This window comes from Ascaphus truei, chromosome 14 (assembly GCF_040206685.1).
Source record: "Ascaphus truei isolate aAscTru1 chromosome 14, aAscTru1.hap1, whole genome shotgun sequence".
NCBI classification, from domain to species: Eukaryota; Metazoa; Chordata; class Amphibia; order Anura; family Ascaphidae; genus Ascaphus; species Ascaphus truei.
In genome coordinates this window covers 8,368,534-8,393,189 of record NC_134496.1, presented here as the reverse complement: position 1 = coordinate 8,393,189, position 24,656 = coordinate 8,368,534, and the positions used below count along the sequence as shown (strand labels likewise).

The following is a 24,656-nucleotide window of genomic DNA, read 5'->3' as shown; positions in this document are numbered from 1 at the left end:
ATAGGCAAACGGCAGCTCACGCATGCGCCTGTCAGCACGTCCTGAACAGCAATACCAACTCCCTACCTGTACTGAAGCTGTGTGCAAGCAGGGAGACTATAGAGCCCATTACAAATGCGTTATTTATATCAGTTATGCACATATAGGACGATTGCAGTACAGTTCATGCATCGATAAGTGGGGAAAAGGCAGTGCTTCACTTTAAGTACATTTTCGCTTTACATACATGCTCCGGTCCCATTGCGTACGTTAATGCGGGGTATGCCTGTACCATTATATGACTATGCTTATTAAGCATGGTTGGTCATATAACATTCTCTGATTTGCGCTTAATATATTGTGATTTGTACTTTCCACTTTATTGTATATCTTGTGATCTCTGATGTGTTGATAATCTTTTTGTCATTGTGTTTGCCATATTGTTCTGTTTGTGATTGCACATTGGTACCCCTGTGAGGACAATTTTGTGGGTTTTTTTTGCAGAGTATTTAGGAATTAGGGATTCCTTATGTCCACGTGTACTGTACCTATTGCTACTCTTTATATTGATAGGGTGGTGCTGTTTGATTTTGTACATGCTGTAAAAACATTAGCACCACAGCTATGTGGATTAGAAATGGGCCACTGTCTGTTATTGTGCGGACTCCTTAGGGTTATATGACCTCATGCAACTATACATAGGGATGGGCCACAAATCCGAAAAGCAACTTAATAAAAGTAGGTTACTCGCACTTTCCGCATTCTCCCTCCTTTTTATTTCTCTATTCTCCTGGAACTTTCCTCTCCTGCCCTTTCCCAATTCCCCCATCTGTAGACATTATGGGAATTGTACATCTGATTGCATGTGGTACGGCTTCATCATAGACTTAATGTTCTGTATTGATTTGCTGCTGTTTCGAGAGGGCTATGATAGCTTGCCTTCCTCTTGAAGGATTGATCTCTCTGAAGATCTGTGCAGCTCTGACTGTCTCTTCTATCAAGAGTCCGCAGTCATGAAATGCTCCTTCAGTACAGTACAGTAGGTGGTACTCCAAACGGTTTGACCGTTCCAATCACTTTTACTTTCTGTGATCAGATAAACGTCATGTTGCATCTGAGCGGATTCAAGTTTGCATTTAGTTTCTGCAACCCATGGAAACGACTGGAGTTTGGGTCACCACCTAAATTACTAAAAGATGGTCGAGTAGGTGACACTCCAGTTTTAAGCCCTCTGCATCCTAAGCTCTGTTGTGCGAGTTTGGTTCAAGTCCACCACATAAAAATAGAAGTGCAGTTCCTGTCCGCTATTACGGTTTAGACCCGGTGGTTTTCAACCTTTTTAAGTTCAGGAACCCAATAATTATATTGTGAAATTTTGCGGAACCCCAACCCTCTATAATAACGTGTCTGAGATCAGATATACATTGTAAGGAACCACAACCCTCTCTAATAGCGCGTCCCAGATCAGATACATTGTAAGGAACCACAACCCTCTCTAATAGCGCGTCCCAGATCAGATGCATTGTAAGGAGCCCCAACCCTCTCTAATAGCGCGTCTGAGATCAGATACATTGTAAGGAACCCCAACCCTCTCTAATAGCACGTCTGAGATCAGATACATTGTAAGGAATCCCAACCCTCTCTAATAGCGCGTCTGAGATCAGATGCATTGTAAGGAACCCCAACCCTCTCTAATAGCGTCTGAGATCAGATGCATTGTAAATTCTTCTGAATTTGGTACAATTTTCAAAGGTCCTGAAAATTGCAGGGAACCCTTTAGGGATTCCCACAGAACCCAAAGGTTCCTAGGAACCCCGGTTGAAAAACACTGCCTTAGACCTTCCATGCCACAGCTGTTCACAATACATTGCAACCTAATGTGTTTCACAATGTGTTGCATCACAAACCAAAGTGTGGACAACTGTGTTACCTTGCCTTGTTCATTTTGCTTTTCTCCTGTCTTTTTCATTATAATAGAGGTGGTTTAGTACATAATTCTTCCTTAATATAAACTGTTTCTCTATAAGAAGGTTTGTGTACAGAATGTGCTAGTGTGTTTTGTATACTTATCTGCTTGGTATCTGGGGGTTTGCCCATATATACAATCCTATCTTAGACTCATTTTTTTGTTCGTTGGCAAATAGTTTGTGCAGCTTTAGCCAGGTACTTTGTATATAATATATTTTAATGGCATCGTGCCATTGCAGGGAATAAAACTTTGTGACCCTTGTAAGGATGGCTCGATCATTTTAAACACACAAGGTGACAGAGCAAAACCTAGTAGATCAAGGGCCCCTGCTCGGGGCTAGAGAGGATTTCAAAGTAGGTATGAGGGTCCCTCTCACTAATAGTGCAATATATTCATGAGTGAGGACTCAAGAGAAAAGGAATAATAATAATAAAAAAAAAAAGAAGCCAGACAACCATAGGTGTAATTTCTTACTCTGATAATGTAATTTCTGTCTTAATCCTAATCGCATATTAGATTATTTACAATGCACACAATAGTCAATATCCAGACATTAAGTCCATCTGTGCTTTTCACCTGAAAATAGACTAGTGGTTTCCAAGACTAGGCATGCTGGCACTGAAGGGTGAATTCAATTCCCTAAAACGGTACCTGCAAAAAATGCATTGGTCCCGTTTGTGCGCATCTTAATTGACGCGGCGTGAAGACTCCTGAGTCCTAATGTGTGTCACACTTGGCCTGCACAGGGTGCTAATTACACGATCGCGTTCTCGGCTGATGTCAATGTGCGTCTGTTTCCACAGGACATTCTTCCACAGGTCCCTCTATTAAAACACATCATCCTTGTGGATGGTAACGCCGCACAGCAGTCCGACTTTCCCAAGAACATCACGGTGAATAGCATGGACGCAGTGCAGTCCTTAGGAGCAAAGCAATGTAAGTAAGGCATTTTTGTTCACTACAGTCGTCAATCAGGGGAAGTGTGGTGTCCTCAATATTTAGGATTAAATCGTGTTTATGGGAGCTGTCCTACAACTTCAAATAAAACACTTTTTTAGCATGTTTATTTAATTCCTGCAGATCCAGAGTGTCATACAACATATTGCTTTGTTTCTGACAATGGCGGTATTTATTTATTTATAAAATGTTTTATATGCAATACAACCTACAGTCCTCTGAATAGATTTGTGTAAGGTGCAATCAATACCATCTATCTGTATCAAACAGATAAAAGAGAAGAGCAGTGAAATCAGCACTAATGCTATAAATATAAAAATAGTGACACTAATGTGACAAACATAGATATAATACACTTTAAACTTAAAGTGGGGCTGTCTAGGCAAAATGGTTAACACAGACCAATACAAACAATGAAAACAAAAAACCGGCGCCTCCAAATGGAAATAGTAGAACCTGACCAAATGTAAAGTCCAGTATGCATGGAGAGGAATCCTGGGGGGGATCTTCAATGAAGTCTCATGGAAAGACAAACAGACATATAAGACAAAAACAGAAAAGACAAAAGAAAAAGATCATAGTGCAACTAATTAACAAAACAAATACAAACAAATTAACACTGGAAAGATTGGCAAAGAAAAAATTACAAATTTTAATGCAAATGAATAAAAATATTAATAAAACAACAAACACATGTATGTTGGGCTAGAGACGCTTATAACGCTGTCATCCGGTAGGAGTAAAATTAAAATCCTACTTACAGCAAAGCTGAATGATATAAACCCGTAGAACAGCGGTTATTAAATTCAGACCGGAGCCTTTGCAATAGGTGGTAACAGCACAGCCTCCAAGGACCCACGCTGCCGGGACGACCACTGCCGCCACACACGCAGACCTTCAAGGCGGGTGAGGGGTGCCACAGGGAAGAACCGGGACCACACGCTGACAGAGGAATCACCGGCGCGGCTCACGCAGACCCACTGGTCGCGCGATAGGCCGGTGACATCACACTACTGCGCGAGGGTAGGGGGAGCGCCCAGGGAGGCAACGGAACTCAGAGAGCTGAAGGCAAAGTCTCTTCCGGATCTTCACGGTTGATGGCTTTGGATTGTGTTTCACGACGTCACCGGACGAGAGCTTCCTGATTCACCAGGATTCGCTATTTCAGCCAGTGTAGATTATTTAAGGGGTGTGCGCGGGAGGGTGAAAAAGCTGTGCGCGGGCTGGCAGCCGAAGATGTGCGCGGGTGGCCGAACAGAGAAGTGCAGGTGACGGCCACGTGATGGTGTGTGCGCGGGTGCTTCTGAGGTACGGGGGAGGAGCACGCCCGAGCGCGGTGAAGTGAAACGCCCCTCCTTCCTGCTCTCCTCCGCTGGCAACCTGCTTCACTGCGATCCTCTGCAAGTGAAAGGGTCGGCGGCCACTGTATCACTCATACTATGAATGGACAGAAATAATAATAAAAGTGTGAACACTTCCCCGCTCGTGCTTGCAAAATGATGCAGGACACCCTGCGCTAATGCTTGGAGAGTTGCTGGTGTCACCGCTCTCAGCGGCAGCGTGGACGCAGCTTAATTTTGCAAGCGCGAGCTGTTGAAATAAGTATTTAGACATATTTGTATTTACATTCTATACCGTTTAATAAAGGTTTTTTTGTCATGTGATTTTTATTACATCAGGCAGGGGGGGGGGGGGGGGCGGGGGCCGAGAAATTTCATGGATGAAATGGGGGGCTCGGCTTAAAGTTTGCTCACCCGTGGATTAGATCACAAGAGTCTCCACAGACACTATTTACAGTGGGTGTTTGTAGTCGTTTATTTCGTTCTATCACCCTCTCTTTTTACTGTTTTTAAAGTTTGTGTATTTATTCATTCCAAGACGTATTAACGTTTATTTTAAAACATTTTCACGACACTACTAATACCAAATTACCTACCTCTAGACCAATCGGCTTAATTAATAGCACAGTATTTAATGTATACCGTCGCATTTGTTTTGTTTTTTAGGAGTGCAACCTACAAAAGGATATTTATCTTCCCCCTCCGCCTTCCCCCTTATGTGCACAGTAAGAGGAGTTGATTTAAGAAAAGGCTTTTTTCGGGCTCACTCACCCTTTGTAAAGGGCTCCTTTGCTCTTTCATTTGACATTTTTCTTAGTCTGTTTCATTCAAAAGATATAAGCAGTTGAAATAATACATCTCTGGGAGGTAAAAATGGATGTATCCCCAAAGGTCAATGCAGTTGGAGGTTACTATGATGCGCTATTAGAGAGGGTTGGGGTTCCTTACAATGCATCTGATCTCGGACGCGCTATTAGAGAGGGTCGGGGTTCCTTACAATGCATCTGATCTCAGACTCGCTATTAGAGAGGGTTGGGGTGCGTTATAGTGCATCTTTGACTGAGCCACCTATGCTGAAGCAAGGATATCCTGCAAACCTGACCTGCAGGTAGCACTTGAGGACTGGAGTTGATTACCACAGTACTAATGTAACTCCTATGGCTAGACTCCCTGTAATTATTGAACTTGGCTTTGCAGCTGAATTCCCTTCCTCCTTTTTGGAGAAAGTGGCCTGGCTTTATTACACAGTAAGCACTGAAAGACCTGTCAGCAAAGGGGTTAATTTCCAAGGATTCCAAATCAGGATATCCCTATGCTAAGCCCCATCACGCAGCAGGAAATCCAGAGTCCATGGACCAAATGCTGAATATAATGCATCCCACCCATCCCCCCTGTCCTTTCTTGATTGCTGGAGGTTTTTTTTTTCCATGTGAACAGATGCTGCAGAGGGTTTTGTATGAGCGGGATGCTGCAGTCAGAGCGCACACATCTGGTCCAAATTACATAAACATGATAATTTCTTGTGCTTCTTTCCCAGAATATTGAGTGGTGCCAAACACAAATATAACACGTGACACACAGGTTCACACAGAAGTCCTGTATGTTGTGTTAGCGGGATGTTGGGAGCCTAACATTCGCCATACGATGGGATTATGTAATATATATTTGGAGCTGTTGTTCTTATCCAAGTTTGACTTTCAGGTCAAAAAAATGAAAGCTCTGTGGAACATCTTAAATGATGCAATATGCTACCCACAGCAAGAAAAGCTTGATATGGTTTATTGCAATTACAGAATACTTTGCAAAGTGGTACTCTGAAGCTGACATGTTCTCCACATTGTAGTATTGCTTTCTATACTTACCCTTGTGCAGAAGGGTTCCTTCAATATATTGACCAACTTGTGATGCGGCTGGAATTGGTACTAGTGTAATGGTGTTTGCTTGATGGGGAGGGGTACTTGCATACCCTGCAGAAAAGATCTCTGTAGTAGACCAAGAAATGATTAGGCTACGGCCCCGCTCCCTCAGTCAGTGCGCCCGCACTGCATGCAGGCAGCGCGCTGAGAGGCACAGACTGCTATCTGCGGTCTGCAGGGAGCGGCGGCCTTGGTTTGAGCGGATGGGGGCGTGGTTTAAGTGGAGGGACCCGCTACTCCCCCCTCCCTCCACGGGCTCGGTCTCCCGGGCTGCAGGAGGGAGCTGCTGCGGGCTGCTGGAAGGTAAGCAGCTCCCGCTCTCTCCCCCATCCCCCACAAATGCCCTCCTCACACACGCTGATACACACACACACACACCCTACCTTGTGGAGAAAGCTCTCTGACAGCTCCCGACCCCGCCGCTGATGGGCTCATCAGCGCACCACGTGACACGTCACCGCTCGGGATCACAATTTTCGTGCATCCCCTGGTGACTGACGCGTCACAGCGCGTTGTGAGCCGTGCAGCGAGGGCGGACTGGGACAGGCTCAAGAAGGATCCGATTCCTGATGAAGCCACAGCGAAACGCGTAGAATCCGATTCCTGAAGAAGCCACAGCGAAACGCGTAGAATCGATCTGCTGTGGGAGGTGACTGAGCTGGGGAGAACATTGGAGCTAGGTGCTGGCACGGAGACTGACACACACGGCAGCTTCTTCCGCCCTGACCCGAGACGTCACAGGACGTGACGCGGATACACGTGACGCATGCGGAAGTGCTCCGCCGCTCCTGGAGACACCGGCACTCTCCTACTACAGCTGTCCTCTCCCTCGAACGAATAGCATATTGGAAATGTGAGTACATCACGCATATGTTTGTTCATTGCTGCTAATACATTTAGACTATACTGTACCATTGTGCGTTCTCTCTCTTTTTATACATAAATCTTGGGAGTCCCAACCTGACCACAAACAAGCTTCCTGACATGCTATCAAGACACCACTCTGAGGGGGAATCCATTAAAGGGCTCCTATCAGAGAGAGAAGTGTCTCTGATACGTCTTATATTGACATTGTCAATTGTGAGTATCACCATTGCAGAGACATATATACTTTGAGACTTCGTTTGTTAATACCATCTGCACTATTATATATATTTTTTCTTCTATGTTCACGAGACACACAGCGCTCCGCTCAAATTGTCAACCTATCAAGAAGGATACCCCTGCTGGTGAGGAACGCGCACGCCGCCGGACGCAGTGGGACCAAAGCCGTAGAGACAGATATCTCTTATTAGATGGCTGCATCACTATGTATCACTCTGGTCTCTTTTTAATCCTCTGGCATTTTGTTACTTCATCTAAGCTATTTAAAATGTATCCTCAGAATATTTGAAAGGTCCATCTGCACCTAAAGGAAAAAGGCTACTGCCCACTATTTTGGAAACCTGGTTTACTGTTACTGTATTTTGTTAATGGGAGCATTTCTTAATTGGGTTTTGTAAGGTGAAGACCAACTTTTGGTCCATCATCCGGGTCTGAAACAGTGTTCCCTTTACATAATATGCCTCTGATTTAATGTTCTTTTCTTAATACAGCTCAACCACGTTATAGCGCGATCCGTTAGAACGCGAATCCGCATATAACACGCTCTGAGCATGGCTCCCGAATTTTAAACCTCCATTTTGCCGCGCAAGAACCTTACGGCATGTCTCTCCTCACTTCATAGAAGCTTTACTCTCTGCAGCCGTCCACTTGCTCTCCTCTCTCCAGTGCAGTCTTTTATTTATTTTTTAAACATTCAATTAAATGCTTTATTGACTAACGAATACACACAAATTGAACATTAGTACATTTTGTACTACACATGCAGGGATTGAACTCAGGACCTTCCACTGCCAATGCCATACCTCTTACCTCTACACCATAGGCTGGGTGTGACTTCTGTGAAGTGACGAGAGAGGGGAGAGAGATGCCGGTAAGGTTCTCGCGTGGCAAAATGGAGGCTTAAAAAAAATATGACTGCTGGTGAAATTTTAACGCGATCCCAGATATAACGCGGTCTAGGGGCTGTGGACCCCAAGGACCGCGTTTATAACGGAGTTGAGCTGTATAAGCATGTATATTTAAAAAGGGTGTGCAGTAGTCTGTTTTCCTTAATTGTCTATTCAGCCCTGGGGGAACTGGTTTCCACAAACACCAGTATGGAAGATACTCAAATGTGCCACTAGGAAACAGAACCTGGTGACGGATAAGAACCACTTGGCCCAGCAGCAGGCGGCATTCCTTTTGTATAGTGATAATAATACCATTACTTACATTGTTGCAAGCTCATTTAGCGCCATCTTTTTCTTTTCTATTGGCCCAGCTAGTCTGCCTATTTCTGCTGTGACATTTCAGAACCGATTTGATCCTTGCCTTTCATATATAGGATAGCCTTATGTCCCAAGCATGTTAGAATTCCCTTTATACCACCACATCTGTTGGGAGGCTATTTCACGAACCCACCACCCACCCCTGAAGAAGTACTTCCTGACATTTCCCATTAGCCTGCCAGCCTTCAGCTGCAGAGAATGACCTCCAGTTCTCGCGCTCCTCTCTCCTTGTAATATGCTTCCCTCCTGTACTTTGTTGAATCCCTTCATGTATTTGAAAGTTTTGCTCATATCAACTCTTTCTTCTACCCTCTAAGTCAGGGGGGCTCAACTTCTGTCTCTCTCACCCCCCCCCCCCCCCTCCCCACAGGTCATGTTTTTAGGATATCCCAGTATCAATCAGAGGCTCTGTCAATTGAGTCACCTGTACTGAAGCAGGGATATCCTGAAAACCTGACCGGGGGAGGGGGGGGGGCAGGAGGGGGGGAAGAAGGGGGCGGCAAGAGGACTGGAGTTGAGCACACCCCTCCCACTGTCTGTAAGTTCTCCCTACTTACCACGTAGATTGTAAGCTCTTCAGGGCAGGGACTTCTTTCCCTAATGTTCATTTTGTGTATGAAGCGCTTATTCCTATTATATCACGTGTTACTGCTGTAAAGCGCTATAAAGATGTACATACATCTTCTTTACATTGTAAGAATGACACTAGGTATCATGTGGCAGCAGTGTAGTGAGAGTGCTTACTAATCCTTTCTACTTCCTGGGTAGTAGCACATTCTACTGAAAACCAGCAAAGCTGTTTGACATTCAGAATGAATAAATTAATTAATGGTTTTTGTTTCTCTCCCCCCACCCCCTCTCTGTCCACAGTAAAGAAGCAGCAGTCCTTGCCTGTGGCACATGATATTGCTGTGATAATGTACACAAGTGGCTCAACTGGCATCCCCAAAGGAGTGATGATCTGTCACAGTAACTTGATAGCTGGCATCACAGGCATGGCACAAAGGATGACCAATTTCGGGTAAGTTGCATTTCTTGGAACGTTGATGGCGTTTGATTGGAAGTGAAGGCGTGGGTAGCTCGGCAGTAGGCGCACGGTTTATAAAGCTGGTTAAGCCAGTTCGAACCCCATCTCCTTAACATTGGGCTAGTCACATTTATCTCCCCGTGCCTCAGGAACCAAAACTAGATTATAAACGTCAGGGCAGGGGGTCAATGTGCCTGCACAATTCTATATTCTATATATATATAATTCTATATACAGCACTGTGGGCACTGTTGTCTCTATTTAGAAAAAAATAACATTATATTCGTAAACAAATGGTGTGTGTATTGGTGGGTCTTTTGAAAGAGGGTCTCTAACGCATTGACCTGTTTGGAATAGTTCTTACCTGCCTAACATAAGCAGTATGTGTGTTATATTTAGGGGACGTCTTTGTTGTGGTGCCATGCTATGTGACCCTTTTCTGGTTTAAATTTGCAAGGCTCTTAGGTGTCAAATTGTAAAACAATTGTTAAGACTTAGTAGGACACGGCATGGCCTTAACACTTTTCATTTAATTTAATTACTAATTACTAAAAAGGACCACACCTTGAATATGAAGTACAATTTTGGGCACCACTCCTTAGAAAAGACATTGTGGAACTAGAGAGAGTGCCGAGAAGAGCCACTAAATTAATAAAGGGGATGGACATTCTGATTTATGAGGAGAGGCTAGCTAAATTAGATTTGTTTACATTAGAAAAGAGGCGTCTAAAAGTGGATATAATAACTATATACCAATATATTTGTAAACAAATCTAATTTAGCTAGCCTCTTCTCATAAATCGGTTTATCCATCCCCTTTATTAATTTGGTGGCTCTTCTCTGCACTCTCTAGTTCCATAATGTCTTTTCTAAGGAGTGGTGCCCAAAATTATACTCCATATTCAAGGTGTGGTCTTACTAATGCTTTGTAAAGGGGCTTAATTATGTTTACTTCCCTTCCATCCATTGCCCGTTTAATGCAAGATAAGATCTTGTTTGCCTTTGTAGCTACTGCATGACATTGGGCACTATTGCTAAGCCTGCTGTCTACAAGCACTCCTAAATCCTTCTCCATCAAGGATTCCCCCAAATTAGCCCCATTTAATTTGTAAGTCGCCTTTTTATTCTTGTATCCCAAATGCATAACCTTACATTTATCTGTATTAAACCTCATCTGCCATTTACTTGCCCATGTTCCCAGTCTATCAAAGTCCTTCTGAAGAGAAATTACATCCTGCTCTGATTCTATTACCTTACACAATTTAGTGTAATCAGCAAAGATGGTGACTTTGCTCTCGATGCCAAACTCAAGGTCATTAATAAACAAGTTAAAAAGCAGGGGTCCCAGTACCGATCCCTGAGGTACTCCACTCACGACTTGAAACCTTAAAAAGTTCCATACAGGCATACCCCGTTTTAAGTACACCTGTTTTACGTACACTCACAAGTACGTACATTTTTTTTAATTGCACCTTACCCCCTGTGTACGTACACATGCTTCGCGAGTACGGACACCAGGGGGCAGCGTGCGCATGCTGCGGCGGTGTGCCCTCTCTTCCTCTCCCCGGGGCTTCCTTTACCCGGCTCCCCTAGCTCTTCAGTTCCCCAGCTTCCCCCTGGCTCTTCCTTTCCCCAGCTCTTCAGATCACCCCCACCCCCCCCTGGCTCTTTCGATCAACCCCCACCCAGCCTGGCTCTTCCGATCACCCCCCACCCCGTGGGGGGGTTTATGTGAGGGACATGGGGGGGTTTATGTGAGGGACATGGGGGGGTTTATGTGAGGGACATGGGGGGGTTGATGTGAGGGACATGGGGGGGTTGATGTGAGGGACATGGGGGGGTTGATGTGAGGGACATGGGGGGGGTTGATGTGAGGGACATGGGGGGGTTGATGTGAGGGACATGCAAGGAGGGGGTTGATGTGAGGGACAAGCAGGGAGGGGGTTGATGTGAGGGACATGCAGGGAGGGGGGTGATGTGAGGGACATGCAGGGAGGGGGGTGATGTGAGGGACATGCAGGGGGGGGTTGATGTGAGGGACATGCAGGGGGGGGTTGATGTGAGGGACATGCAGGGAGGGGGTGATGTGAGGGACATGCAGGGAGGGGGGTGGTGTGAGGGACATGCAGGGAGGGGGGTGGTGTGAGGGACATGCAGGGAGGGGGGTGGTGTGAGGGACATGCAGGGAGGGGGGTGATGTGAAGGACATGCAGGGGGGGGTGATGTGAAGGACATGCGGGGGGGATGTGAAGGACATGCAGGGGGGGGGGGATGTGAGGGACATGCAGGGGGGGGATGTGAGGGACATGCAGGGGGGGGATGATGTGAGGGACATGCAGGGAGGGGGGTGATGTGAAGGACATGCAGGGGGGGGATGTGAGGGACATGCAGGGGGGGGTGATGTGAAGGACATGCAGGGGGGGTGATGTGAGGGACATGCAGGGGGGGTGATGATGTAAGGGACATGCAGGGGGGGGTGATGATGTGAGGGACATGCAGGGAGAAGGTGATGTGAGGGACATGCAGGGGGGGTAATGTGAGGGACATGCAGGGGGGGGTGATGTGAGGGACATGCAGGGGGGGGTGATGTGAGGGACATGCAGGGGAGGGTTTTTTTGTGAGGGACATGCAGGGGAGGGGGGTGATGTGAGGGACATGCAGGGGAGGGGGGTGATGTGAGGGACATGCAGGGGAGGGGGGTGATGTGAGGGACATGCGGGGGGGATGATAGGGATATGCAGGGAGGGGGTGATGATGTGCGGGACATGCAGGGGGGGGATGATGTGCGGGACATGCAGGGGGGGATGATGTGCGGGACATGCAGGGGGGGGAGATGTGAAGGACATGCAGGGGGGGTGATGTGAAGGACATGCAGGGGGGGGGGGTGATGTGAGGGACATGCAGGGGGGGGGATGATGTGAGGGACATGCAGGGGGGGGGATGATGTGAGGGACATGCAGGGGGGGGGGATGATGTGAGGGACATGCAGGGGGGGGGGATGATGTGAGGGACATGCAGGGGGGGGGGTGATGTGAGGGACATGCAGGGGGGATGTGAAGGACATGCAGGGGGGGGATGATGTGAGGGACATGCAGGGAGGGGGTGGTGTGAAGGACATGCAGGGGGGGGATGATGTGAGGGACATGCAGGGAGGGGGTGGTGTGAAGGACATGCAGGGGGGGGATGATGTGAGGGACATGCGGGGGGGGTGATGTGAGGGACATGCAGGGGTGGATGATATGAGGGGTGTTGGAGGAGATGTGATGATTTTACCCGTGCGGCCCGATTTTTGTATGGGGGGGGGGAGAATCTTTTAAAAATGTATTGAGGCGGTGGGGGTCTTTTAAAAATGTATTAAGGCGGTGGGAGTCTTTTAAAAATGTATTGGCGGGAGCGGATATTTTTATTATGTATTGCGGGGTGGGGTTACATGTATTTAGAGGGGTGGGGGGGGTTTTGGTATGTATTTTGTGGGGGGGATTGAGTGAGTGGGGTAATTGACATAATTTTTACATAATTTTCCGTTCATCCATTTTGCATCTGCCAGCACTAGTAAGAAAAAAAATCAGCTGACATTAAAGATTTTCTTTCTATAAAGCCTACTGTATTTATTTTGGCTACAAATGCATTATTTACATCAGTTATGCATGTATATGATGTTTGCAGTACAGTACATGCATCGTAAAGTGGAAAAAAGTAGTGCTTCACTTTAAGTACATTCTCACTTTACATACATTCTCCGGTCCCATTGCGTATGTTAAAGCGGGGTGTGCCTGTATATGACAACCCTCGGTTGTCTATCCTTCAAGCAGTTTTCAATCCAGGTGCAATTTGCTTTATTTTGTCCACTAACCTCTTGTGTGGATTCGTATCAAAAGCTTTTGCAAAATCTAAGTAGACTACATCAACTGCATTACCCTGGTCTAAAATCCTACTTACCCCTTCAAAGAAACAAATGAGGTTAGTTTGGCATGATCTATCCTTCATAAATCCATACTGACTATTACTAATTATTTTGTTTACCATTAGGTATTCCTGAATATTATCCCGTATAAACCTTCAAGTAGATTCCCCACTATTGAAGTCAGGCTTACAGGTCTGTAATTCCAAGGTTGTGATCTAGGTTGCTTTTTAAATATAGACACCTCATCTGCTTTACGCCAATCTTGTGGTACTGAGCCTGTGGAAATGGAGTCCTTGAATATTAAATGTAATGGTTCGGCTATTACTGAACTTAACTCCTTGAGAACTCTTGGATGTATGTCATCGGGGCCAGGTGCCTTATTTACATTCATTTTATTAAGCCGTCCCTTCTGACTTAAAGAATATAAACGCCTGCCTCTTTTCCATTTCCTCCCCTACCTGTTCATGTAGCCAGATTGGTTTTTACTTATTTCTTTTATACTTATTACCCCAGGGTATACACTGATCAGTCTGCTTGTCTAAAAATGTTTTAAAGCCTGCCCATTTATCTTCCACATTTTTCCCTGTAAAAACATCATCCCAATTTATTCTTTGTAGATTAGTCCTCAGTTTATTATAATGTACCTATTTAATGTCTTTGAACACAAGTAATCTGTTTTTTGATAATTTATTTCAAATGAGACCATGCTATGATCACTGTTAACAAATATGCAAGTCCTGGAACATTTTGGGTATTATTTCTACATTGTTTGATATTACCAAATCCAGTATTGCCCCTCTCTTGGTTGGTTCCTCGATAATTTGTGTCATATAATTGTCTTTAAGCACCTCCAAAAACCTGTTTCCTTTCATTGTAATTCTAATCTCATTGCCCCAGTTTGTCTGGATAATTTAAAATCACCTATTATGCAAACAGGACCTAGTTTTGATGCCTTTTCCATTTTCAAAAGTATTTTAGCTTCCTCAATCTCAGATACAGCTCAACCCCGTTATAGCGTGATCCGCTACACCACAAATCGCTTATTACGCGGTCTGAGCATGGCTCCCATTTTGAAAACCTCCATTTTGCCGGCGCAAGGACTTACCGGCATCTAGATCTCTCTCCTCACTTCATAGGGCTGTGTACACGTGCTCTCCTCGCTCTCCAGCTGTCCACATCTTTCTCCTCACTTCATAGGACTGTGTCCACGTGCTCTCCTCGCTCTCCTCTCTGCAGCTGTCGTGTGCGGGGTTTTTTTTTTTTTTAAACATTCAATTCAATGCTTTATTGACTAACGGACACATACATATACTGTGGGAATCACTGCGAGCACCCCAGCTCATTCCAGTGTTATCGTCTAGGATTAAACGTAATTGGTGAAAACCAACCCCAGCCATTGGAAACTTTCTGTGGGTGCAGAGAATTTTACTTCCACGACAGCACTTCCTTGATTTGTATAAAGATGGCGCCTGCAATCATCCAATAGGAAGCCTATTGACCCATGCTTTACCAGCCATTTAGTTTATGCGGAATGGTGGAAGAAGACCGGCACTGAAAACGAAGTATCTGGGGTACTCAAAATAGTGAGGTTTAGCTTCAGGGAACACCCCACCCCACCCTCGTTTAAATACTTCAAAATGTCATTATTTAGACAATTAAATGAGCAAAAGGCATTGCTGCTTTAAATAGAGTACAGGCAGTCCTCGTTTTACAACGGACGGCTTATCCAACGCTATGCAATGCATACCTATGTTTATTTTTACAACGCCAAAACGGCTTATCCAACGCTCTTACAACGCTTTGCAACGTTGTTTGTGTATATAATATATATATTATAATATATTATATATTTTTTTTATTTATTATGTTATATCATATATATAATACAGTATATGCACAATATAATTTGTGTGCTGCATATCTTAATGTCTGCGTAAAATATTTTGTGTATTTTAGCATTAAAAATGCCTTCAGGAACGGAACCTTTAATTTAAACAGTGTTCCTATGGGAAAACGGGGTTCGCTATCCAACGCCATTTTGAGTAACGCAGTGTGTCGGATAACCGAGGACTGCCTGTATATAGTCATTATATGGCTGTTTAAGGTTTATGGGTCACTCAAGGTAATAGGGTGGCAAGGCCAATGCTCTTGTTGTATAGTTATGGTTGTATTTAATTGCTGTCACATCTGTAATGTTTGCCAGGCGCAGGTAGAATACATTCTGTGGTAGCCAAACTCTGAACAACTGCACTGACTTTGTAAACCTATTGCCATTAGTTCACTCTTGTCCTCTGTTAAATCTTGGGGCACAAATGCCTTTAAGCAAATCAAAATGAGCCCAGTACTTTAAAGCCTTTTAAAAGCTTTAATTTACAGACGGCACTTGATCATCTTCTTCCTTTAGCCTCTTGATATAATGTCTATTACGCACGCTGGCTTACTGTGAGAAACACAACTAGGAGAGCGGAAGATTGGGAGGGTGCGTGAAATGGAAGCCCGGTTTCCTTATCGTCTGCATGTTATAGCGAAATCTCTCTACAGCTTTTACAAACCTTTCCAAGACCATCTTTGTTTGGTTATCCTGTAACTCCTTAAACATACTGTATCGCGGTTGGATCACTTTTGGAAAGGACTGCACCTTTCAATTGTGCAACGTTTAGAAAAAGGGGACGTATTAAATACCCTTTTTTTTTTTAGGTTAGAACATTTTGCTAGTGGGAACAGGAATCCGCGTACATTACTGGGATGCATCATTGTCACTTATACAGCCCTAAATATCCCCAGTATTCAGAGGGAAGTTCAAATTCTATTGAAAGACCGTTGAAGACAGGAGCTAAACTATATCATTTAAATATTTGTTATTTAACGCAAATTGCTAAATTAGCCAACTTGTTGGGGGACATTATAACTTGTATAACTGATGTTTGAATGTAGCCATAGTTACCTGCTTTGCTCTATGTAAACGAGCTGTTCTGGTTGCAGGGCGACGGATACGTACATCGGTTATTTACCTCTCGCTCACGTCTTGGAGCTGAGCGCCGAGCTGGTGTGTCTTTCCATCGGCTGCCGCATCGGGTACTCCTCACCGCAGACTCTCTCCGACCAGGTGAGCTCCCCAGGCAACCTGCATTTGAATGAAGGGTGATCTTGGTTTGTGGAGACTTAATAATGCAGTATTTCTTTTGGACATTTAAAGCTGCAGCTATTTTGTAACACATTATTAACCCCTCACCCCCCCCCCCATTATACTCGCAGGTAAAAGTAGCTCTTTCCTGACCCTGCAGGGGACACACATTGGCAGTGTAAATACCTCTTTCTACATGGGCCAATAGTAAGCCTCGTGGTGGCTGTTGTTGCTTCTTATTGGCCTGCGTGATGCAGAGAGTTGAAACACCAGAAAGTACCAGCGCTGCTTTTGCAGATCAGGATCTTGCAAACCTGGTTAAGATACAAAAAAAAGAGAGGGGGGGGGGGGGGAGAGCGGGGAGAAGTTCTGCTGTTTTTTGAATTTGCAAATATGTCTTGGTTCACTTGGCAAAAAAGCGTTTTCGCCCCTCCACCGACATACATATTTCTTATTTAGGGTTTTAGAGCCCACGTTTAGAAATATTTTACATATTCCTTCCACAAATGGGACAATAATAGCCAATATTGTATGGCGGTGTTTTCATTTTGAAACTTGTGTTATACCCGCTCTTCAACAATGGTGTGTCCCCGTCCCTACAGTTCTATTCCCTTTGTTTGAACTGAGCCATTAGGACAGCAGTGTGTGAGCAGGAAGAGCTCACCATGCTCACTATCACTCGTCTGTTTACAAATGAGTTTGGGCAAAGAATGTATGCAAAAGTCACTGTACAGTCTGCTCTCTTGATATTCAAGTGGAGACGTGTGTTTTCCTTGTTTCCCCGGCTGTAAATGTATTAATGGAGAGCGGTCCTGTGAGCGATCAGTTCAGAGACCCCACCAAAAGCAACATCATTAAACAATGAGTCATGTTGTCTTGCATGTGTTCTGCTTCTAATTTCATAAATAACGCATAGGTCGTGGAGATGACGTACCAGGTCTAGTCCATTACGCACAACTACCGAACGTGCTTATTATCTTGTATGTCGTGCTGCAGAAGCAAAACGCTAGGACATTTATATCGCAAAATGTCAGATGATGATATACCTAACTTTATTTTGGGATCTGTTTGCAGTCCACTAAAATCAAGAAAGGGAGCAAAGGTGACGCATCTGAACTTCAGCCGACCCTGATGGCGGCGGTCCCCGTAAGTAGTACGCTGATCTAAGCAAAGCGCCTTTCTCCCCCTCCCCCTCCCTTGTTACCGTAAATGAGGGGTTAGCTGGCCTGATCTGCTGATTTACTCAGCGTTCCCAGCCTCAGCACAGTGTGTGAAGAGAAGCAGGTACAAATATTTACATTGACTTCCTTCAAGTGTCTCTGATGAAGCATTTGTCTGCAGTGCATACATTGGAGGGCCTTGTCATTTCCAACTTGTTTGATTTCAGAGGCTTCCTTAGTTAAGGCCAACAGCAGCAGAGGAAGATGGGGGAGGGTAGAATTTAACTGCTTAAAGCCCCAGACCATCAAAATAAATGATGGTAATACCAGGTGTATAAAATAAAACCTCCCCCTTAATATCTCCTTTGCATACGCTGATCTACATATATTTCTGATTTCTAAGCATTCGCTAAACCAAAATCCAAGGCAAGGTCACTTCCATGGCACCCTTCAGAAAAACATGAAGTCTTACAAAATGAAAAAAGGCTAACTTCTATGTTTTCAGAAGAGTTTCCTTTGTTTAACTTCCTCACTGTGGATTAACCCATTGCTGTTGGCGGTAATGGTGTGGATGGGGTTTGGTCTGGATGGGAATCCGGGTTACCTGGTCTCATCTGACAAATTCTAACCTTGCACAGCATTGCTTTCACTTCTGGCAGGGAAGAGGGGTGGGGGGGGGGGGTTTAGGAGTTCAACCTCCACTTTACTGTCCCAGGCTGCGGAACTGGTGTGATTAGAGCACAGAGCTCATGCACCTCTCTCTCCTTCACGGATTCTCTCCTATTTCCAGGAAATCATGGACCGGATCTACAAGAATGTCATGAGCAAAGTGGCCTCCATGAGCCCAATGCAGAAAGGACTCTTCTCCCTGGCCTATAACTACAAAATGAAGCAGATCTCACGGGGATACAGCACTCCAGTCTGCGATAGGTATTTCATCCTACTCGGTGCTAAACTTTCAAAGCAAATAGAGTTCAGACCTTTTGTGATTTCAACAGTGACACTGTATTAGAGATGAATCTCTTTAGAGCAGTGATTTCTAACCTTTTTTGTTTGGAGGAACCCTTGAAGTATTTCGAAAAATCTCGGGGAACCCCTATCTGGCTGACACATATTAGGTTCGACAGGGGTCAGTCACAACATTTCACACCTCACGAGCCACCTCTATTTCCCACCCTCTACCCATGTATTTCTCTCCCATGCATCTCACTAACTCTCCCCCCTCCTCGCATGTATTTATCCCTTGCGTCTCACTCTTGCTCCCTCTTTTCCTCACTCCCTCCTGCCCCCCTCTCCTCTCTCACTCGCCCCTACCTTCTGTCAATTACCCCACTCCCACTCAATCCACCCTACAAAATACATACCAAAAAAAACCACCCCCAGGGGGGTCTGTGGTCCATAGGAGGAACCCCTGAGACTGCTTCAAGGAGCCCCAGGGTTCCACAGAACCCTGGTTGGGAATCACTGCTTTAGAGATCTATAAATGAAGCCATAATTAAGTAATAATCCCCTCCGAACAGGGCATTACTGGCCAATAATGCCCTGTTCTGAGGGGATTATTACTATTATAGGCTAAATGTAGGCTTTTTTTCAGAAATAATAGACACTTTTGTATAGTTATATAGATTATTTTTATTAAAATAAAATGGTAAATCCATGAATCCACCTCTATATACTCTTACACTGCAGATATCTATATCCACACACTGCCGCCCCCTCTGTATACACACATATACACATATACACACACACACACACACACACACAGCAGATCTACACACAACACAGGAGATCTACACACACAAACTGCTGCTACACACACACACACACACACACACACACACACACACACACACACACACACACACACACACACACAGCACCTCTACACACAACACAACACAGCACCTCTACACACAACACAACACAGCACCTCTACACACAACACAACACAGCACCTCTACACACAACACAACACAGCACCTCTACACACAACACAACACAGCACCTCTACACACAACACAACACAGCACCTCTACACACAACACAACACAGCACCTCTACACACAACACAACACAGCACCTCTACACACAACACAACACAGCACCTCTACACACAACACAACACAGCACCTCTACACACAACACAACACAGCACCTCTACACACAACACAACACAGCACCTCTACACACAAATACAACACAGCACCTATACACACAAATACAACAGTACAGCACACACACAGCTGCTGCTACACTCATAAACGCCGCTGCTGCTGCTGCTGCGCCACACACACACAGAGAGAAACTGCAGCCAGACACTCACTTGCTTTGCAGACTCTCTCCCCCACCCCACCAATTCAACTAAATCTTCTCAGTTCACGGAGCAAGGGGGAGGAGTGAACCCGTGGCTGATACTTTGAACCAATCCCCTGCCCTGTCTCAGAGCTTTTCCTACTTTTAGACCAATCCCCTGCCCTGTCTCCGCTGTTCTGAAAGCTGATTGGCTGGAAATAATCACATTGAAATCAACACTTTGCAAGCAGCTACATTTCCGGGCATTACTGATTGGTTAAAATTCCGGGCATTATCCAATCAGAGGGCAGGAATTTCAATAATGCCCGGAATTTTACTGCTTTAGCCTATAATACACAATATTGATACTGTACGTCTGCCTTGTTGGTTTTCTGGGCTGCCATTAATCACATTGTAGTTACATAGTAAATGAGGTTGAAAAAAAGACGTCCATTGAGTTTAACCTATATTAAATATAGGCGACAGATACTTTATCCTATATTTGTATTTACAGTATATTGAGCCAGAGGAAGGCAAGCCTAAAACTCAAGTGACATATCATCCAATGATGTCTCATAAGGGGAACAAATTACATTCCTTCCCGACTCCAATAAGGGCAATCGGATTAATCCCTGGATCAACATCCTTCCCATGTATTCTTATTTGGTATATCCCTGTATACCTTTCCTTTCTTTCATAGACATCTTACCTTTATAATAAGGCTTTAGATCCGGTTTAACATATAAACATACTCCACCTCCCCTTCTATTTGCTCGATCCTTCCGAAAAAGGGAATAGCCCTCAAAATTAACTGCCCAGTCATGAGTTTCATCCCACCATGTGTCAGTAATGCCTATGATATCATACTGCTCCCTTCTAGATATTAATTCAAGCTCCCCCATTTTAATAAGCACATAGTCCTTCGTAGTGGCTGTCTCTGGCATCAAAAGGGATTAAAAGTAGAAATGGGCAAAATTTGGCCGGTTCCTTTGGGCCGCGATTTCAGCAGATCAATCTGGTTTGGAGAGTTTTTTATTATTGTTACCCATACACTCCACTGATTCCGTAACCCGTGGAGGGATGTGTAGAATCCAATCCGCAGGTGCAGCGCTGGCAGATTCTTTAGAATTGCTGAATCCGCGGATTGGATTCTACAAATTCGCCCACGAGTTGTATCCAATGGCGATTTTTTTAATGAGCTCTCACGTATTGAAACCACCCAAATCCATCTGCACATTTTACCCCACAAAACAGATTTTGGGGGTAACCGTGACGGAAATCCAGGAAACTGATTTGAGCGGATTCGCCCATCTCTAATTAGGACCGGGGACAGATATTAACTGCCCTAAGTAAAATAGGGGCCAGAGGGGAAGGAGTTTAGTGATCATTTAAATGATTTACTTAATCACCAAAGTATACCACCTAGACGTCATCTGTATTCTAGGGAAAAGAGTTTTCGATTTGTATTTTTTTTCTGAATGTGTTTAAAAGTTGCCAGGCACAAACTCCTTGTGCAATCAGAATGTAGTTTGGCTCGGCTTTGCTTGCTGGAAATACATGAGCATTCACACTTCCAAGAATCCCATACACCTGGGGTTCTCCACTCCAGTCTACAAGATCCCCCCCAACAGGTCAGGTTTTCAGGACTCTGTGCTGAAGCTGGGATATCCTGAAACTTTGACCTGTTGGGGGGTCTTGAGGACTTGTTGAGAACCCCTGCCTTAAGCTAAAGTATCTCCCAGCTGCCCCTGCATCCCTCCTAGGAACACGCCACACAGCCCCCACTCTTAATAGAAAGAGCGCTGTTGTTTCTAGAGAAAAGGAGACGTCTGATGATAAATTGCATATCTTGTAATGCATTAATATCTTCCTAGCTTGTTTACCTTGTGGGATATTTGTAGTAGTCTCTCTACATATTACTTATGTTCTGTATTTTGTATGGTTTTAGAAAGATAACACACACCTTTGTTTAACACCTTCACTGCCAGTTGGGCCAACAATGCATTGCAAAATAATGACATGCAAGTTCCTGTGTCAGTAAAATTCCGAGTGAGCAAACCATGCTATCTCAGTATATTGCTTGTGCTGTATTGCAGGGGACTGTCAACCTTTTTTGAGCAGGGGCACCCCTGAAGGATTTGTTCAATCTCGGGGCACCCCTGCTCTTCAGACCTCACTCATCCCCCTTCTCTCTCTCTCACACTAGCCCTCCTTTTCACAAACCTTCATCTATCCTTTCCTTACAGACTCCACCTTCACTGTCACAAATCCCTCACCCCTCAACTCAACACACTCCATGTATCCCCGTCTCAGACATCCCACTCACTCGTTCTCAATCATACACACCACATTCACACCTTCTCTTACACACCATACCTTCCCCACCCCACAAAAATCACCAGCCACCCTCCCCACAAACACAAACCCCCCACTATTTCCCTCTTTCCTCCTACCTTCCTGCACACCTCAAACATGTCAGCTGTTCAGCGGGTGCATCCTGTCTGGAGATGAGGCTCCTTTCCTCTGTGCCAAGTGAGAGAAGAGGCGGATTGCAGCGCCGGCGGTTCCACAGAGGTTTTTTTCCCTGGAGCCGCAGCACCGTTGGCTGTGCCACAGCCCTCTGCCAAGTTCTCCCGGCACCCTTGTTGAGACACACTGTTGTATTGTATAGAAGGAGAAACCTAATTAAACTTGCGCTTTCCTAAACTCTCTATTTTCAGGCTTGTTTTCCGGAAGGTGAGGAAGCTGCTGGGGGGAAAGATGCGCGTTCTGCTGTCCGGTGGAGCGCCACTTTCTGCTGCCACCCAACGCTTCATGAATATCTGCTTCTGCTGTCCAGTGGGGCAGGGCTACGGCCTGACAGAGACATGCGGAGCTGGGACCATCACAGAATGTGAGTTTTCACTAAGATTAGATCGTGAAGTTCTGGTTTCAAACACCGCTCTTTGTAGCTAGAGATGTCTGCACTTCAATTCTTTCAGCTAGATGGCTAAATTCTGCCACTGTGAGAAATCTGTGTGCAAGTTCTCCCCAAAAGCAATACAAACTTTCTCCTATTTCTCTCCCTATTCTTGCCATGCTTCTTGGCCAAACCACTCAATTGCAATGTAACACATGATCACACCTACTTCTAGCATTGCAATACAGCTAAACATTTGACAAGGAACAGGCACACACCTGCTGTTAGTCTGCTCACACTCACTCTGCTCACAACAGCTCCTTGCAGTACTGCCTACCCCTGGCATCATGAACCTACTATGTATTTTAACTTTTTTCTTTCTCCTGGCCTCATGGAGATGTTACTCCCTCTACCCACTACAAACTCCTCCATCCTAGCCCACACCCAACATCACCATACACCCTGGACTACTCAAAAGCCTTGCACTATCTACTGAATGTTGGTGGAGAACTCTAAAAACCAGCACACCAACCATTGCTCACTCTAATGGCAAACACCACAAATCTACAACTTGCAAACAACTAACCAAATTTCTACTCATACTATTACTCTCTTTAGCAGGTGATATTGAAACTAACCCAGGTCCTCCCATTTCAGCTCTGTCCCATGCCCCTGAGAATTCCACCTTTAAATTCCAAAAAGGGCTATCTGTCGCCCATATAAACATCCGGAGCCTGCTGCCCAAACTGGATGAACTAAGGGCATGGTGCCTTATGCATAAAACTAAAGCCATCGTTCTTACAGAAACATGGCTATCCCCTAAAACCCCTGATGCACATATTGCCATTCAGGGATGCTCCATTTTTAGGAGAGATAGGTCATAGAGAGGAGGAGGGGTGTTATTTTATATTGCAGACACCTTACAATTTACACTGTTAAATTGCCCACCAAGCCCACCCTCTTTTGAAACTCTAGTTGGCAAAATCTGCCTCCCCTTTTCTAAGCCCATCTTGCTCGCTGGCATCTACCGCCCCCCTAAAGCCCCTCTACAATCCCTGACTGACATCACCCAATTTCTTGGCTCCATTTCCTCTCTGAATGAGAAGAGTGAGCTGCTAGTTCTAGGGGATTTCAACTTCAATTGGCTTGACCCTAAAAACCACAAAATCCAGATACAACTCAAGTCACTTAACCTATCACAACTCATTTCCCAACCCACACGGATAAACCTGAAATCGCATAACCATTCCTTGCTAGACTGGATTCTCTCCTCAAACCCCAGCAGAATCCAATCCTCTGGCATCCTTCCTGACATTTTCAGTGACCATGCAATAGTGTACTGTGTAAGGAAAATTAAACCGCCCCAATCAAGCCCTAAAGTTCTCCTCACTAGAACATTTAAAAACTTTAACCCACAACAGTTTCGGATGACCTTACCAACTGCCCATGGCACAGAATCGATTTAATTCCCGACCCCGATTCTGCGCTCGACTATTTCCAATCCGAGTTCTTAAAACTCTGCGATACCCATGCTCCACTATGCAAAATAAAAGTACGGGGGGCCCACCTTCCATGGGTTACAACTGACCTTATAGCACTCTACCAGTTCAGGGATGCCTTGTGGAAAAGCTACAAAGTAACTGGCACTACCAAGGATCTCAATCACTACAGATGCATGCGGAACATGTGCACAAGGCAAACAAGGCATGCAAAA

At 45.0% G+C, this 24,656-nt stretch overlaps 1 protein-coding gene across 4 annotated transcripts in view; it reads left to right on the top strand.

Moving 5' to 3' along the window:
• Positions 1-24,656, top strand: part of ACSL3 (acyl-CoA synthetase long chain family member 3) — a 98,521-nt gene that overhangs the window by 59,091 nt on the left and 14,774 nt on the right. For all 4 annotated transcript variants that reach the window (XM_075569669.1, XM_075569672.1, XM_075569670.1 and 1 more), the window contains exons 5-10: positions 2,752-2,884; positions 9,404-9,554; positions 16,447-16,570; positions 17,663-17,734; positions 18,539-18,678; positions 22,764-22,936. In XM_075569669.1, the coding sequence (XP_075425784.1) occupies positions 2,752-2,884; positions 9,404-9,554; positions 16,447-16,570; positions 17,663-17,734; positions 18,539-18,678; positions 22,764-22,936 (793 nt within the window). The remainder of the gene's footprint in view (positions 1-2,751; positions 2,885-9,403; positions 9,555-16,446; positions 16,571-17,662; positions 17,735-18,538; positions 18,679-22,763; positions 22,937-24,656) is intronic.